This window comes from Aythya fuligula, chromosome 19 (assembly GCF_009819795.1).
Source record: "Aythya fuligula isolate bAytFul2 chromosome 19, bAytFul2.pri, whole genome shotgun sequence".
In the NCBI taxonomy this organism is placed as follows: Eukaryota; Metazoa; Chordata; class Aves; order Anseriformes; family Anatidae; genus Aythya; species Aythya fuligula.
Window position 1 is genome coordinate 2,617,626 of NC_045577.1, and position 18,467 is coordinate 2,636,092.

General features: G+C 51.8%; 1 protein-coding gene across 8 annotated transcripts in view; it reads left to right on the top strand.

Annotated features, from left to right (window-relative positions):
• KCNT1 (potassium sodium-activated channel subfamily T member 1) overlaps positions 1-18,467 on the top strand; it is a 53,040-nt gene that overhangs the window by 4,590 nt on the left and 29,983 nt on the right. For 6 of the 8 annotated variants that reach the window (XM_032200478.1, XM_032200483.1, XM_032200480.1 and 3 more), the window contains exon 1: positions 17,280-17,609. The exons of the other annotated variants lie outside the window; for them this stretch is intronic. In XM_032200478.1, the coding sequence (XP_032056369.1) occupies positions 17,461-17,609 (149 nt within the window). In that variant the 5' untranslated portion in view covers positions 17,280-17,460. Of the gene's footprint in view, positions 1-17,279; positions 17,610-18,467 lie in introns of those variants that run through there. 8 annotated transcript variants of the gene reach the window in all.

Genomic DNA, 18,467 nt, shown 5'->3' on the forward strand with positions numbered 1-18,467 from the left:
CACCAGCCCTGTGTGCAGAATCTCACCAGGGGTGACTCAGTCTCACTTGTGACGCCCGAGCCCTGCTCCAAATTGAGTAATAAATAACTGGGGAAGATGCTGGGATCCAAAACCGAAATGTACAAGTGCCTGCGTGACCACTCGGATTGAATTGCATCTTCTCTGCTTTTGCCACCTGGCAAAGCAAAATCAAAACCTGTATTAATGGGATTAAGCTGTTTTCCTTAGTCAATGCTTTGTCAGGAAGCCTTGGCCTGGTGCTGCTCAGGAAAGTACGGGCTCCTGGAAGCTCAGGCAGCCTGCGGCCCTAACACCCCTCCCTGAGCCAGCCCCTCGTGCCTTCCCAGAAAAGGCTGGGCGGGTGGTGAAGCTGTTTCCAGAGAAAATGCCAAGGTGCCATCATGCCTGCAGTTCTGCTGTGCCATCCAGGGCTGTGGATAAGACCAAGTTCAGTCCCCAGCTGCTGCCTGAGCTGTTGGGGGACTGGACACGCTGCACGCAGGGCCCACAAACACATCACAGGCAGGGCTGCAGTGGCTCCTCGCCCTTCACACATGCAACACCAAAGTGCATTGCCATGGGGTCCTCAGCCCGGCTGCTGGTGGGCTGTGTGGGAGGGCAGAGTGTGTTTGGAGCCTGGGGTGGCTTTATAAAACAGATATGGCTTTCCCTCTGTTTGTAGATTATTGTTTTTTTAATGATATATGTCTTTCTTAATTGTGGTTTGCTTTTTCAGTTGTTCTGAAAGGCCGTAGTGATGGTTACTAATGGGGTGTCTTAACTGATGTGGTGCTCAGGGTTTTTTTGAACTGAGGTTTCCTTGTACCTATTGATGTGCCGTTGAGTATTCATCTTAAGGCAAGAACCCCTGGACGTCAGCAGGAATATTAGTAAAGTTATGAAAGTAATAGAAGAAGAGAAGAAATGCACTTCTCTTACAATTATATCTATTATTTTATAAACAAAATGTCATTACTCTTTTCAGGGATATTGCTTTTACTGTCAGCAGCAGGCCCTTGCTGGCAATAAAAGCGAGTGCACATAGCAGCCTCGTGGAATGAGCGGAGGTGTCCCAGGGGTGATGCAGTACATACAGCTGTGCCGTGATGAAAGGGAAGCACAACATTGATTTTCAGTTATTTAGCACAACTTAACACTAAGGGCTCCAATTTCCATCCCTCCCTGGTGTATTTTCTCTGGCTTATTTACTTTCAGCTTGGTTTCCATTCAATTTGTTGGGAGCGTGGGGAGCAGAGCGCCCTGGGGGCGGCTGGGCTGGGTGTTGTGGCACGGTGCGGGCAGTGTCACCCTGGCTGAAGATCCATCCCCCAGCTCCCACTGTATGCTGGAGCAGAGGGGAAGAGCAGGGACCTGGGCACACAGTCAGGGGAGCACCAGGCTCCCCGCAGGATAAAGAACCATGCTGACAAAAGGAGGATTTTTTGCTCCTTTTGATGAGTTTTTAGGGCAGAATTGCCTTTCTGCTTGCTGCTCCCGGGAGCTCCTGGGCATGGCTTGGCAGCCACTTGAGCGTGCTGGTACAGAGCAGAAATCACACAGAAGCCAGTGAAAGAAGCTTGGCTGTGTGTGAGATCTCGGCACAGATCTACATGGGACCTGGCTCACTTTTTGCACCGGGGAAGCATCAAGAATATGAGTCTGTGCCCATGGATCTGGCCAAGCAATGATGATATTTGTCGTTGCAGCAAACTCTCTGCCTGCAGGAATTAACAGGAGGGCTGCGCCGGCTCTGGGGAGGTTGGGAGGTCAGAGTGAGACCGTGGCTGTCACATCTGCTGCAATGACAGCACGAGAAACAGCTTGGCAGCTCTAGCTGTAATTGCAGAGAATGCATTATGTTTTTTTCTGCTATGTTTTCCCACCACTTGAAGTCACAGTTGCATCCTTGTTCCCGAGGGAAACAATTCACTGCCATTCTGAAGGTGGTGCTCGTTCCTTTTCCTCTGTTCTGCCTGCTCGGGGAGACGGGTGCTGGAGCCGCGGCCTCCTGAAGCCAGCCTGGCCCCTCTCGCAGACCTCTGCGTGGTCACAGTGAAACGATCACAAGCAGATCCTAAATAAATCGGTCAGAAAATCCCTGTGTAAGGCGCAGCATCTCAGAAACCTCATTTTGTGCAGCACACAGGTTTAGAGAGAAATAAGGGACTGCGGTTTGAACTCTCTCTTTCTGAGACGTTCCACTCAGGGTTAATTTTATAGTCTACTATTTTCAGCTCTGCTTATCAACAGGGAAGTGAACACATTGCCTGCCGAAACCCTGCAGCTAGTGCAGATTTCCTTGCCATGCTGCATTTGCCTCTGCTCCGTTGGCACCAGCTTGGATCTGTAGCAAAAACTACGGGTATTAATGTGCAAAGAAAATGCTTCACGTTCCTCGTTCCTGGCAGCTCAGTTAATGAGTTGTGCAGGCACCGTACAAATGTGTCACCAGGTACTTGTGAAGCTGTGCTGGCTGCAGTTGGCACAGGAGGGCTTGGCAGTGCTGAGCAATTTGAGGCTGAGCAGCACCAGCCCAGGAGCCACTGGAACCAGAGGTTTCTTCTGGCATCGTTTTGTTACCAGCTGGATTATGTTGGTAGGAGATAACTTATCTCACATTCCTTCTCATCTGTCAGAGGGTTTGGAGTTAAGGATATGCAGGTGCCTCTCACTTTGTATAAAACATGATGTTGAGCTTCGTGTGCTGTCATTACCTTCCTTCCTTTCTTTTTGGGAGTATTTAGCTGCTGTTACAGCGAGCACGGCTGCCTGTGTTACCACAGGGGGCTGATCAGAGCCCAGCCGGCAAGAGAACACTGCTCCTGTGGGGCTGACGGTCCCTGGGGAGGCAGCATCTCGGTGTCCCCATCCCAGCACCTTAATTCGTGTCCTCACATCTCCCCTGTACAGCTGGGGGAGGAGGCTCCCTGGGCTTCAGGTCCCCTGGGTGCATTTCAGCATCACCCCCTCAGTGTTTCTAGGTGATAAATACTTGGTAATGAAGGAGTTGGTGGTGACAGAGTTGAAATACGGGGCTTAAGTGTTGGGAGGGCAGATAGGTTGTGAACCTGAGTGCTTGACTAGAGGATTAAAGTAAAAAAAGGGCATGATCTCCAAGTCTCTGACTCAGAAAACCTATCCTTCAAGCAGGTAGCCTGTGATATAGGATCAAGAAATGCTCTGCACCGGTTACGTTAGCTTTCAAGCATCCTGAAGCATTATTTTCTGTTCTAAAGATTACCTCAGACCATTCATTGTGGGTGACAGATGTGCCCTGCAAGGGCCATCTGCAACTTTCTAGAAGAGCTGCAGGAGCTCCGAGTCACTTTGCCCCCTTGTGCTTGCTGTGGGGCCTCTGGTGCACGGTCAGTGCTTGTGTCCTGCAGGAAGGCAGACCAGACTGCACGGCTCCCCTTCCATCAGCTTGCTTTGGGAGGTGTCCTGGGGCTGTGGGGCTTCATGGACAAACAGGACACAGAGCTGGTGTTTTATGGACAGCAGCTTCAGGATCGTGCCACCTTCAAAACAACTGCAAAGTGTTTAGTCCCAAAAAGCCCACGAGTTTGGGAACTGAAGTCTCTGCAGTCAGGTAGATTTTTGCTGGGCACCTGGGTGTAGAAAAACCCAGCGGAAACCTGCCTGGACTTTTTCCCATTGAACAGGCTCCGTCTTGAGACAGAGCACAGCTCATTCTCGCCCTCTCCCCAAGCAGATGCCGTCGCTGCTTTTCCTTGCCTATTTTTTGCAGCCGTTGTGTGGGTGTGCAAGTGTGCGTCCATGGTGTGCAAGAGCCGTGGCTCGGAGAGCTCAGGGCCAGGCCAGGGCACGGCTGCAGGGAGGAGAAGTGGTGCAGGAGGCTGGGGTCAGCGGAGAGCCTAGGTACCAAAGAACTGATTTGCTTCAAGGGTGAAAGATTTAAGTATGGTGAGAGAGGGGGAGCACGCAGCTGGTTGTTGACTCAGTGAGGCAGAAAAGCGAGGAAGCTGCTTTGGGTGGCAGGGGGGCTCCCCTGGGGAGCCCCCAGAGGGCTCGTGGGGCACGTGTGTGCCGGGCCCTAGGTCGTGTCTGCTCCTGTCAACGCTTTCTGTGTCACAAATGACTTTTGCTGCTGTTCTTTCATAACACCGTGGCAGAGCCCTCTTGAGGACAGTGCAAACACGACTCCTGTCGGACCGAGCTCCCCGGGCCCCCTGGTAAAACTGTGATTTTGTTATTCTCTCCGGAACGCCTCACTGTCATCTGTCTTCTAGCTTCTGGCTGCGGCTTGGCACACAGCTGGCAGCAGTGGGTTGAATTCGCTGTCTGTGGCGTGCAGGGGGAGCCTGGTGCTGGTGTCGTCCCGGCTGTGGTTGCTGAAGCTCTTGGAGTTAAGTGTGGAAGTGGAGCTTGTGCTCCCCCTTCCTCCTGCGCCTCCTGCTTTCCTTCACGCGTTGGGTATTTGTTCTAGACGGCTGTGATGGGAGCCCCGGTGCTGTCCCTGTAACACTGATAACTGATGCTGCCTGTCACAACAGTAGGAGTTTAAAAAAAAAAAAAAAATCATTTTTAGGTTGGGTTAAACCCTCCCATCTTCTGCGACTGAAGATCCTGGGAATTCAAAGAAAGACTGAAGCCGCTGGGAATTCAGTCGCGTTGGATTTTGTTAAGCAGATGCTTTTTGAGTGAGGATTTCACCCGTGTGCGTGCATCCATGCTCTGCTGGCACTGCTGCCATGTGTGGCTGTCACCCGCGGTGCCACACGTCGACAGCCCCGGCTTTGAGGTGCCCTGGGGCAGGGATCTGCGGGGGCGCGCAGGGAGCGACTGCGCTCCAGCGGCTGTGCTTGGATCAGTGACTGCGCCTCCTGCAACCCACGCAGGCTCGAGCAGGAGCAGGATTATTGCTTGGCGAACGTAGCAGCTACCTTCAGGCAGGGAGTGATTGCTGTCTGGGCTGCGAGTTTCCCTTCTGGGCTGCGGGTAGGTTGGTTGCAGAGCTGTTCTGCGTGTCTCACGGCCGTCCCCGGGCTCTGGTGGTGGCTGTTAGAAAAGTCATTGCTTTTATCAGTCCTTGCTGCACTCTGTTCCTGACCTCGGGTCGATGCAGGGCTTCTTGATGCTGTGCTGCTGCTATGGCCGTGCTGGCCCTCCGTGAGCCATTGCTTGCCAAGCACGAGGTGCAGCTCCCCGGTGGCAGGAGCTGCCGAGGAGAACGTCTCCCCTGTCGAGGAGAGGAGCGTTTCTGGGGAGCAGGTGGTGAAGATGCTCAGCAAATGTCAGCTTGAGACCTTGCCATTCTGTGGGCAGGAGTGACATCGCTGAGAAATGTGCTATCCTGTCATAAAGCAGCAAAAAAATAAAAAATAAAAAGTAATAAAAAAAAAATCAAACAGCTCAATGTTTACGAGGAAGGGAGGCCTTTGCCAAAAGTGGCTGTTTTTCTACCCCTGGGACTGGTGGAGCGAGAGCTTCACGTGGGAGCCCTGCTCCAGCAGGCAGCGGGCAGGTGGCAGTGGCACGGCCAGGACACAGCATGTCAGTGGCCACACCAGGCACCGGCCCCTCACCATGGGGACAGCTCCTCTCCTTGTTTTTTCTTGCTCCCAGCTTCATCCAGCTCTGTCCTTGGTGCAGGCGGCAGCTGAGGCTCGGGTGGTGCTGCCGCTGGTGGCTGACACCAACGTGAGCTCTGTGGCTTCCCGTGGGGCAGCCGGTGGCTCGCGCCTTCAAGGAAGGCTCTCGGCACGAGATCTTTGGCTGTTAGGACATCAGCATCGGGCCAAGATGTGCTGTCGTACTTTTGAATGCCATAATAAATCACCATGAGCTATTTAATTGGAAATTAGCCCTCTTGCTGCACATAGCATGCTACTCGGTGTGTGTGTCAAAAATCTTAAACAGAAAGCTCTCCTGTGGACAGATGCTAAATGCATTTTTTCAAAGCTAAAATGCTTTCTACACTGTCTAAAACTTTTCCTTTCAGGCCGGCTCTGGGTGTGATTGCAGGACTGGGGCAGGGGAGAGCTGCACAGCCCTAAAGAAACTCATCCACCCAGTGTCCACGTGTCAAAGTGTGAAGTGTGTAATTGCCTCTGGGCTAATAGCTCTGTATGGGAGTATTGCTTGAAAAATTTCTAATTTAATAAAATGGGTAGTAATTGGTTATTAGAAGAGAGCTTAATTGAAATAATTGCAATGCATGCTAGTGTACTAATTTAGCTTGGTATTTATAATGCACAGTCACATTGTTTGTTCAGGGCTGGAGGAAAGGGTATTAGGAGGTGCTCATATTTCTCAGCAAGAAGTTACAGCTGGTCCCTGGAAAGACATTTATTCGGTGAAGCTATTTAGTCACTGTTCCCAGGCTTGGATTCTGAAGACGGGCTCGCTTCATTACAGTTTGATGCAATTACGCCCACGCTGTTGGGAGTGGAGGCCTTCTCTGACACTTCAGTTCCCACTTTGGATGACTTTGGATTGGTCTTTCTCGTCATCCGGAGCAGCGCCGCCTCTCCGGCACGGTGACATACGCTTCCTGACACGCTCACGCACACAGGCGTGCATGAGTGTGCTTGCCCACCAGCCGGCATGCAAGCAGGAAAGGGGCCGCTTGCCTTTGCTGTGCACCTTCTCACCCCCTCTTGCCTCAGGTTTGTCACTGCCTACATATGTGCCTTCGGTTCCAGTTCGCTAAATTGGCACCGCGAGGTTTCCCCGTGCAGAGAAAGGATTCAGAGAATCCCTCTGGGCTGGGCTGATCCCTCGTGCTGCTGTCACTGAGCTGTTGTGCGGGTGTTTCTGTGAGCTGGAAAGCTCTGCTGCAGGAGCTGACAGCCTGCTGGGTCACCAAGAGTGCCGCGTGGTGGAGGGATGGTGGCACAAAGAGCTGTAAGGTCTCACGAGCCTCGGCCACAGCTGGCATCCAGCGATTGCTCCTCTTTGTCTTTCTCCAAAGTGCTTTTAACGCTCAATATTGTCACTTCGCTCGGACTTCCCACAACATCTGCACTTAGAACGGCCCAGTGCTGATGGAGAGGTTTATTGCCAGCAGCCATTGGGCTAAAATTGAGAGGAAAAACAATTTCTGGCCTGCTCTTGTTATGGTCTCTAATGGGAGATATTTCTTTCTTACTAGGAACTTTGCTTGTAAATGCATTTTAATGCCGGATGCAATGCTTTGTGGCTATGAAATGTTCAGAGCTGCCTTCCAGGGTCAAAAGTGGTGGTACAAAGATTTCTGCTCATGGACGTGCGCAGAGCACATTGCGTATGTATGAAGGACAGACGCTTCCCGATGGCGTGAGATAAAAACAGAAAAACAAAAAGCTGTGAAAAAGAGCAAAGCCCAGCTATCAAATCCTTGAGAAAACTGAACCCAATGGGTTGGATTTGATGCCCAGGGCCATTCCGAATGGCTTGTGGCAGGGATGACAGGTGTGGAGCTGAGGTGTGCAGGCTGCAGCAGCAGGACGGTGCCAAGGGATGCTCATGCTGTCCATGCTGGGGCTGCAGAGCTGGTGCTCAGCTTTGGGATGAGGTAGAAATCCATCCTGGCATTTGCCCCATGGGGTTGGTTAGGTGCATCCAGGGAGATCCTTTGCACAGAGAGGCTGTTCCGCCTCTGTGCTGTACAGGGAAGTGTCGTTGTCTCCTCTGATGTGCGTTTTTTTTTTCCAGAGCTGGGGATGCGCTGTGCTGCAGGCAGGCATTCCAGCTTAGGATTTAAGGCACAAATTGTGTTCAGCGTGTAACTTCACTGAAGCAAATGGCACCATGCCACGCAAGGATTTGCCCTGCCGAATACTGCTGCTCCCATCCCCACGGGCCGCTTTGCTGCCTGGTTCTGTGCGCGGCTGAGATCGCAGGGACCGTCCTCCGGAGCCAGTGGAGCGGAACACGGCCCCGCCGGGCTTTTGGGGAGGGAGGAGGCAAAGGAGGGCCCTTCCTCTCTGCTGCAGGGGAATCTTTGGAATGAGGGTAGAATGAGATGAAACGCATGTTTGGATGAGTCCCATGCCCTTTTCCGGCACCGCGGGTGCTTTTTGGTGTGCCCATGCTCGCTTCTAATGATGTAAGAGAGCACAGCGGGTGCTGCTGCTGGTCGGATGCGTTACTGAGCGTGGGAGGGCGCAGAAATCAGCTTTGGGACCTGATGGCTGCTTTTCTTGAGCAACTTTTAGGAGTTTTAACTATTAAGACACCTTCTAAAGCCTTTTTCCTCGCTAAGCTGCTCTGTTTCTCACTGCCAGGTCTTAGAGAGAGAGGGGAGAACAACTGAACTGGCTGGTTCAGATATTAACAAATTCATGGTATAATTTCATCTTGATCACATTAAACAAACTTAATGATCAGAGAGTTTCTCACTTGCTTTAATGGACTCATTTCCAGATGATGAGACTGCGAGATCAGAGACGTATGTTGTAGATGTCTGTTTATTAAACAGCCTTTCTTCCTGAAAGCTTCTGCCTGGCGAGAATGAGTGTAAGTGGAGGGACGCTGAGGAATAACAGTTTGCAGCTCTCTGTGGAGACACTGTTTAAAAAATGGGTGTCTGTTGCTTTTTATTGATGTGTGTCCTTATACGAGATATGAGAATAGACCAAGAATTTTATATTTTACGTGTGCTTTTCAGTGTAAATGTAGACAGCGAGGACGAGGTGCCCGTGAGGCAGCACCTGCTGTCAGACCGGCTCTGAGCAGGGACGTCCCTGTCCCCATCCCCGTCCCCATGCAGGACTTGATTATGGGGCTGAGCAGAAGCTGCTGGCAGACGAGCAGCAGCCTGGAGCCTCCTGGCTGGCTGCTGCCCACGGCTGTCGCTCAGCTCTCACTCCTCGGCAGAAGGCAGCGCAGAGCTCTCCTGTACAGCAGCACTCAGCTCCTTGGGGAGAACTTCAGGGGTCATGCAGAGGGGTCTCTGGGGGCCCCTCACATCAGGCACATGGTGCTTCATGCAGTGCTCTGCCTGTTTTACTCCATTTTTGCCAGTGTATACCAAATGCAGGGAGACCAAAGACCATCTCCATCCCATTAATGCTGCGTTTAAGGATTTAGGAACTCTGCATGTTTTCCCTGGTGGTTCTTATGGCCAAGCAGCACACAGGGAATGTTTCTTCTCCTTTGCATGTCCTGGTGCTGATCCCTTCTTTAGGCTGTGGGTGTGAATAGAGAGAGCCTGTTTGTGCCCCCAGTGGTACCTGGGCACAGCACGAGCCTTGACATTGCACATTGCCTGGGCGTTGAGTGATGCCTGGCTCATGGCAGAGCTCAGCTACAGCGCGCTGTTTGGTGGGAAGCAGAACTTCCTCGCTGAATTTAAAATAAGAAATGTACTTGGAGGTCAATGGTCTGGTACAAACCCTGTTCTTGTCCTTCCCACACAGCCCGATGAGGCTGTCAGAAACTCCACAGAGTTCATGCCTCATTTCTGCAGCGCATCCTGAATCTGTTTTCGTAGGGACTTGCAGTTTTCTCTATCTTATGTAATGTATTAGAAAAATGAGCGGTGACAGATACTGGAAATGTATGGCGAATGGTATGTCAAATGATCCAGTGGCCCTGAGGACAGAGGAAGTTTTTATTACCGTGAGACACAGTTGGCAGAGCTGATGGAGAGTCCTAAGGCCTAAGTTTCTCCTTTGAAGATTCATCTTTTAAAAAAGAAAAAAAAAAAAAAAATTAAGGAAGGCTTCTAGGTGCTAAAATTCTCCGCATTTTAAGCAGAACCTTGGAGCCATTTCCTCAGTAAATACTGTTTTGCAGTTTAAAGGTCATTTCATTAGAATTTTAATAGTTTAATTACAAAGTTTCTGGGGAAGAAAAAAAAAAAAAAAAACTCATGCAGAAAAGGCTCAGAGCCCTTTAAAATTGCAAATTAGGAACGACTTTGTCATTTTGAAAGTCTCTGTGGTGCGTGTTAGCAGCTCCCTGTCCTGCAAGCCCACCCCACGCCATGCACCCACCCTGGCCACAGGGACGTCTGCATCCCCACTGCACCGCGGGCATGGCCGGCTGCACCGAGCAGTGTTTGTGAGCCATCCTCTGCTTCATGGGGAAAAGGCACCACATTAATTCTTGGGGTAACAAACACCAACAGTGCAAAGTTCGTTAGGGTGGCAGGCAACGGGTTGCAGCTAATGGCAGGCAGTGCAGGGGGAGCGGGTCTGCAGCCGCCATGCCGCCCGTGCCATGCGGGGATCGCTCACCACGAGCACCGCCGTGGAGCCCCGATGGTGTCAGCTCCATCACTGCTCCCATTAAACCCTGAGAGGTTGGCAGCAGCCTTGTTACGTGCTCTCCTGGAAAAGGAACTCAGCCATGCCGGGTTGCTCTGCACTAGCTGGAGAGTTTTTCATGCTTTGCTTGCAGATATATATTTAGATTTTACCCCAGGGCTTTTAATTTCCTCACTGACTCCAGCAGCTGTGACAAGTATACAGATACGTGCCCCTTTTCCCCTGGCCGTTTTAACCTGGCATCAGCTTTGTCAAGAAAATTGGGAAGAGATCACGAGTCCCTGTCAGGCTCCGGGGCCTCATTGCTCCGCTCCCGAACATGTAAAATGCACCAAGAAACACGAACCCGGTGCCAGAGGCACCACGGCTCAGTAGGGATATTTATTCAGCATCTCTTCATGTCTGCTCTATTTCTTCCTCCGAAAGGCTCCGCCGAGCAGTCCCGAGTTAACATGCTGGTTTTGCAGCTTTCATGCTCGTCGCTGACGAGCCACACTTAGGGAGGTAAAAATGGGTTTGTAAAGGCTGCGATGACAGTTTTGGGATTCGGCACATGTGGCGCTCACGTCCCTGCTGTTACGTAAGCCCTGGCTCTGCGGGCACCACAGCCAGAGGCACCAGGGACCCCCAGCCCCTGGCACAGAGCCGTGGAGCCCAGCTGCATGGTGCTGGGCCCTGCCGGAGCCCTGGGCACCCAAAGGAGATGCTCTCCCCTGTTGGACCCATGGACATTTGGGGATTGTTAGCGTTGGAAATGTTAATGTGGAGAAGTGAGGAAGAGAAGTGAAATCAAAGGCTCTTCTGCAATCAGACACACCGTCCCCATCTGGGCTTGCAGCCTGCCTGCCAGCCCTGCGCGCGTTTTCTTGCTGTATGTAATTTTCCCATCCATATCCAGCAGCCAGGCTCTTCAAAGGCTTCCTTCTATTTCCAGCCCTCTTGCTGCTGCTAAATATGCTTCCCTCCATTTTTGAAGTGTTATTCCCTGAAACCGCAGCGCTCCAGTTTATCCCAGAAGTCTCCCAGCTTTGCTGAGCAGACCCTACCAGGCGGAGAGTCCCTGCTTGAAGCTGCTCCCGGGGCTCTGCAATCGCCTCGGCTGGTTGCTTTGCCAGGATTAAATGGGGAGAGAGAGCAAGAAAAGAGCATCCTGCACAGTCACACAAATCTCCTGTGCTTCTGTGAGTGTCCGGTGTCTGCTGCGGTACCGAAGGCTCGGGCAGCTGCCAGGGGATGTGGTGGACAGTGGCACGCTGCTGCTCTGGGCTCTCTGGTCGGGCTCTTTTGGGTACCCCCCTTACCAAATCCCAGTCCCTGTGGGGGCTGATCCCCCTGGCACAGCATGGGTAAGGGGCTTACAGCTTATCCTGGCACTGTCCATTCTGCCCCAGGAGAGGCTGCTGAAGGCAGCGGGGTCTTGTCGCATGGCTGGCACTTTTGGCAATATCCGCCGAGCTGAGCTGCCCTCCCGGCAGCCGCTGCGACGCCCGAAATCCCTGCGGTTTTATGAACTTCTCCTGAAATGCTTTTAATGACAGTTTAATAATAACACTTAGCGCTCTGAACAGAGCTTCTCAGGCTGGGTACTTAAACGCTTTGCTGAGAAGGGTAAGGACCATTATCCCCCATACTCGCAGAGGGGGGAATAGCTGGATTTTATTTGTGAGAATAATTATAACAAGTGGAAGTAATCAACTTTTCATATGAATGGCGTTGCTTTTAAAAAGACAAACGTCAGGAAAGAGTCCTGGATACAAAGGAGAGCTCGCAGTGGTGTAGATCCGTCCAGCTGCTTCTCGGGGAACTTCTCGGGGTCCTGTTGTGCACAGGAATTAACCCTGCCAAGGCGGTGCCTGGAGAGACCAGAAGCTGGGGGAGATGGCTGCGAGACTGGGCACACCCCGTTTGCTTGCTTGTGCTTTAGGGGTTGGTGTGCACATGCTGCAGACAGAGCTGCTTTGCCTCAGTCCCTGTGAGCATTGCTGCCCCACACCTTGCCTCTCTGGTTGCTCCAAGCCCAGCTTGAAGTCCCTGGCACTGAACGTCCTCGTGTGGGGAGCAGTGACACTGAAATAATTGCTGGCTTCTTAGCTGGAGGGCTCAAAGAGGCCAAAATCTCTGAGCAAGCTCCTGGGAAGGGGGTTTCTTCCCCCTTCTCTGTCCTGCCCTGCATCCCACCCCAGCCCAGGTCAGAGTTCAGGCTTGCAGGGGCCTGGCTTGCTGCTCTGTGCTTGTGCCGAACCCAGGAGAGCGGAGGCTTGTTTTGGCTGGGACCTCTCGGTGTGACAGTAATGCAAATGGAGAATAATAATGCCTCTGTGCACAGAGAACACGGGGAGAGTCATTGAAATGCTTTCTCCTGCTGCGTGCAGCCCATTGCTGGATCTCTTTATGAGGCTGCCAAGACACGGGGTCACTGCAAAGAAAGGCAAAGTCCTGGGAAACCCCCCCAGAACCTCTGGCAATCTGCTGCTCGAGAAGAGAGGGAGGGTTGGGAGCTGCCGTGTGCCAGGTGCGGGGCTTCACACGTGCTTAGCTGCAAACCACGTCCCAGGTGCATTGAATTGCCAAATGCTGTGGTGGCCTCGTCCCCAGCACCCCTTTGGCATCCCTGGGTGCTGGCTCAGAGCCTCCAGCGTTCCCCTGCCTTTTCCTCAGCCCCTGCAGAGAGGGTTGGGTTGTTTCTCTCCTGAACCCAGTGCTCGTGGTGTGCTCCTCGCCCAGAAGGACCTGCTGGCTCCCCGCAGCAGCCGGGTGCTGGGCTCCTGCTCCCATGGTGTGCCGGGCGAGCTTCCTCACCTCACTGATGGAAGGGAAGTGGAGAGAGGTTTTCAGGTCGATCCAGGATCAATATAGGCTTTATTTTCTAAGCCTGGTTATCAATAGACGAGCACATCCTCGCTGTTCAGGGAAGATTCCCAAGCATCTCCTGCATATTTTAATCTCTCTGCAATTCTGAAGCAATCAATGTATCGATATCGCGTTTTCAACTGTAAAAGGAATCGAGGCTCTTTGGCTTCAGCCCTGTCATTAACCGCAACTCCACCTACCGTTGGATGGTCAAAAATATGGGCAGGAGGATCTGGCATGGTTGGAAAAGAATTACTTGGGCCAGTGCTGCACGTGGTGAGCAGCTCAGGTGCTCCCGGGGAGCCTCTGGGCTCGCTGCCTGCAGCGCGGCGCTGGGAGGATGAGAAGCGCTGGCACCCCACGGAGATGGAAGGGATGCATCCCACGCAGAGAAAGAAAAGGGAGCATCAACACATTTATTTTTTTTTTTCTTTTTGACAAATTTGTTGTTTTAACTGAAACGAATGTCAGAGGAAAAAGATATTCTAGCGAGGAAGCCAAACCTCAGTCTTCTGCAATTTTAATTTCCCTTTGGAAAAGAGAAAAAAAAAAAAAAAGTAAATAAATAAAAAAAATCTTTAAGTCTCCTGAAAAATACTGACATTTTCAGCCAGCTCAGTTGGAGAGAGGTGCCTCTGCCGGTGTTTAGCAGCTCTTCTTTGTGCCTCTCAATGCCAGGCTGGCTGCAGGAGCCTCGTGGAGCCGCTGGCTTTGCAGGGCTGTGCACTAACCTTGGCAACCTTGAGGCATTGGCAGGTTTTGAAATGCTGTTTGCAAAATGCATTGTGGAAATGTAGGGCATTCCCCGGTGACTAACGGGCGGATCCGGCCCGGGTTCGCTTCTTGAAAAACACTTCAGCAAAAGGCTTGGCCAGGGAAATCTGTAACGTCTGTCAAGTATTAGCGGTGCTCTGAAGTTTACCAAAATGCTAATGTCATGCTGTTACACTCGTAGGGCCCTTGAAATTTAGGTAGCGCTGCATCTGCTGAAGATGTTGTGGTGGTTAAAATTGCGTGGGACCTTGCTTTTCCTCGGGGTTGTGGCATGAAGTGGTGACGGCTGCCCTGTGAGGGCAGGATGCGACCCGGTGCAGAGCTGGGCAGCCTGGGCCAGCAGGGGTGGTCCTGGGGCAGCTCCCAGAGCTCCCCAGAACTTGGGGGTTTGCTAGTGATCTCATAACGAACCTTAATGAGTCTTTATTTCCCTGTAGTCCTGTTGGCACAGCAGCCCCTTGCATGGGGTGATGTGTGCTGGCGTCTCTCTGGTGCGGTGCTGCTGCAACGCTGAGCACAGGGGTTTTGTAGCAAAATGTGCACCCCTACACGAGCGAGTTACCTCGTGTGGTTTTCTGAAGTCTTCCTGCACGGAGTCTATGCTTTTCAGGGCAAATTCTCAAGGTTTTTAAAGGTATTAAATTGGCTTTTCTTACAGAAAGCTGTCACGCTAACACTTTGGGGTTCTGTCTCAGCATAACGGGTTTATTTGCCAGAAGAATTTGGGAAGAAAAAAAAAAAAAGAACCACCTTCTCATTTCATCAGCTCCTTACAATAAGCTAGATCATGCTTTATTATTAATACGTTGAACCGGTGTGTAAAAGGAGTTTTGGCAGTTGGGACTGAAAGCTACCTAGATAAAAGGGAAATATCTAATGAGACAGTTGCTGTGGATTCAATTAAGACTAAGGAAAAATCTGCTGCTTTTTTTTTTTTTTTTTTTTAAATCCTATCTTAAGAAATATTATTATGACTGCAACTGCTGCTGAGCAATTCCGAGCCATTTCCCTAGACCCTGGCACAGCAGTGGGCTCTGCATAATGCAGGCCCCGGAATGAGAGCTCAGCAGTTTGTAATGGGTTCTCAAACTAAAATGAAACGCTGGCTTCCTGGCTTGCAGCCGGATATTTGGCACTCGTTTAGCCGGGCAAATATTTCTGGGCCAGGGGAATTCTGGTTCGGCCCGTGAAGTTGCTGGGGCTGTGTTTCGGTGGCTTCCCTTCACCGTGGTCCCATGCTTGGGGGTGTCCTTTGCCTTCTCGCACCGTGTGCTTTGGGCTACGTCTTACAGCCATTGCTCTTTCTAGGAACATGCAACTTCCCAGCAAGAACAGGCATTCTGGACACCGCTCATTATATATTGAGTGCTGCCTTTTGGCTGTTGCATTGCCCGAATTCTGGGTAGGCATCCATCAGCCATAAACTGGCATCAGCAGCACAGGGGACCTGCAATTAGTCTTCAACATCTTTTGCTGAGTAACAGACCTTCGCTTTCCGAGCTGCAGCACTCAGTGCGAGCCCTTCCCCTCTTACAGACAGCATCGTGCTCCACCAGCGACCTGGCAGTCGAGTGCTTCTTTGCTTTTTTCCCCTTGCCAGCAGCTTCGTGTGCTGCAGCCTGAAGAACAGTGCACAGCCCTGACCCTCTCTGGAGGACCTGGCAGCCTCCGGGAGGTTTCCTCAGCTTTGGACGGCCTCTTTCCTGCCTCAGAAGGGAAGAAGCCGGTCAGAACAGCAGCCCCGTGTCCTGTTTCTTGTGACCCTGCCTTGGATCGCTCCTCTCTCTCCTGTTTTTTGTGCCTTGGCTCGTGTTAAGTGCCTAATGGAAGAGGTGTCTTCGGGTAGAGGCTCCCACAGGCAGGAGCTGAGTTTCTCAAGGGGCTCGGCTGCGTGCTTTTTGTCACCTCCTGTACAACAGAAGTGTGACAGGAGGGCTTCAATTTTCTGCTAAAATTCCCCAAGCCTTTCCCTAATAATACCTCTTTATCCCCAGTGCCACTGCTTGATGGCATTAGCGCCGGGGTTAGAATTTCAGCATAAGCCACTTTTCCCATCAAACCTCGATGCTGAATGTCTTATTCCTCTGGAGCTGGGGACACCACGCAGAGCAGAACCAACAGGTAGTTGCCTGTAGGACAGGAGCTGTCCCACAGCCCCAGCCCCTGGCCCTTTTTGGCTGGGGGGGCACGAAGCAGAGGACGCAGCGTGGGCCAGGGCAGGGGCTGGGGGGCTGAAGCAAGTCCCGAAGCAGGCAGGAGCAGCTCGGTGAGGACCCAGGCGCATTGATCTGATGAATCATTTTGAGGCAAAAGGAGAAATTAAATGTGTGCTGAAAGCTGGCACATCAGTAAATGGGTTGCGGTTTTTTATCCATTTTACATTTCAAAATGCTGAAATAAAACACGTCGTACGGAGAAATCCCATTAAGAAATTACTCGCTGAGTAGGCAAACGTGGGTTTTGTTAACAGGAGGCAGGGACCTGGTTTCTCTTCCCCACCAGCCTGGGACTGCCTCTGTGTCCCGGGATGAGGCCCCTCGAGGCACTGACAGCAGGGAGGGGAGCTGCCAGCAGAGCCTGGGCTCGATGGGCCCCTGGCACGGCAGAGGAAGGAGGTGGTTGGATGGTTTTGGGATGCTCCGTGGGGTGGTTTTGGGGCTCTCCATGGGTGGTGTTGGGGTGCTTCTGTCCGTGGTGCTGTGGCACTGTCCCCATGAGCTCTGGCACTACTGAGGCCAGCTGGAAGATGCTCCCATAGCAGGAGCAGCTATGGGCTGGTGGCACCCCCAGAAAGAGGACGAGATGCAGCCCCACATGGGGGAACCTGATGGATTTATCCCCTGCCTGGGGCTCCCCTGGCCATGAAGATTTCCCTGCTCTGCGTGATGTCTTGAGAAATGGATGCTGAGCGAGTTCAAGGAGCAGCAGCTGGGGCTTTCATCTGGGGAGGGAAAGCCAGGCTGTCGTGGCACAGCACCCTTCTGGGGTCTACTTGAACACCTCCAGGTGGGCTTGTTGTGTGCCCACTGCCTGCTCAGAGGGAAGCAGCAGTGGGTTCCCTCCTCTCAGCTCACCATGGGTACATTTAGGAGGAACCTTGCTCTGCTGCTTGGTGTCTGCAAGCCAAGCACACTGCGTCTGTTCCCTGGCACCCCGTCCACACTGCTCTTTACACAGAGGGATAAGATAAAATAGCTTCCTCCCCCTCGTGTCGCTACTGAAAAAACAGGGATGGGGAAAAAATAATCCCTCGTCCCCTGCCCTGCTGGTGGTGATAAGAGTAAAGCAATCCTCTGTTTTTTAAAGGAGGCTGCCAAGGCAATTGCATTATTTACGGAACAAAGCCATTTCAGAGCTTTCTGCATTGTGAGCGTTTCCCCGGTCCTTTTGCACCGAATTGGTTGCAGCAGCAAGGCCGGAGAGTTTGCCTGGACTCCCCTCACTACCAAAATAAATGCACAGGGCAGGATTGTTCCACTGGGCTGCTGCGAGTGGGGAGAGGGAAGGAGGAAGGAGATGGTACATGCCGCCGGCTCTGAACTGAATGCGGTGAGGATTGCGATGTACGGGAGAGTTCAGGGGGGAAAGAGGAGGGAGTCTCGGAGCAGCCGAGGCTCGCAGGATGGCGAGAGCCAAGCTGAAGAATTCCCCTTCCGAGAGCAACTCGCACGTGAAAACCGTCCCACCGGCAACCACCGAGGATGTCCACGGGGTGAGCCCCTTGTTACCGGCTCGGAGGATGGGATCCCTGGGGAGCGATGTCGGACAAAGGTATTGCAGGACTGCAGTGGTGCGTGGGTTTTTTTTTTTTGGGGGGGGGGGGGAGAGGCAGCAGGGTTTATCTTTTGAATAATGGGAAAAAAAGGATTAGTGCCACCAGGGGCTGGAGGGGTGGCAGATGAAATCCTTCTGCGAGAGATGTTAAAGAGCCACAGGGGCTCTGAAGTTGGATTATGAAATGGGTAGCTGGGGCAGAGGAAAGCCAGTTCCTTTACATTTTTTATAAGTGTTCCATGTTTTTTTAATATGCCATAAGCATGTGTGAATGGCAGCCCCAAGACTGTAGGGCTGCTACATGACACTGTTAACTTGTACTGCACCTTCTCTGTGCGCTACAAGGCTGAAGCTTATTTACACTGCCTACAGCACAGCACGCACTGTGCAGAAGCACCATGTTTGCAGTTGGGAGAAAAGATGCTCGATCCCCCTTCCGAGGAATAATTTATTTACAACTGGGAAAAAAAAAAAAAAAAAAAAAAAAAGCTACCATAGAAAATGCTGCAGCCTCTTTCTGCAAGCACACATCTGATATGTACAGGCAGAAACGTGCTATTTTTTAGGAGGATAAAAGCGACGTACATTGCACAGTGTTTCAGAAGAAGCTGGGTCCCCTCGTTATAACGAGGATGCATATATCAGCAATTCAGTTCTCATTCTGTTTATTTTTATTCTTTATTTTTATTTTTTTTCCCATCTCTCCAGCATTTCAGCCCATCCATGCTCTCTTCCCTCTCAGCAAAAATCGCCTCACCTGTGGTTGTGTGCTGTGTATCTCCCAGGATGTGATTTTGGTGCTGTTTCTAGCTCTGGTTTCCAGTGCAAATTAGCACAGTAGGAAGGCTCCTGCTC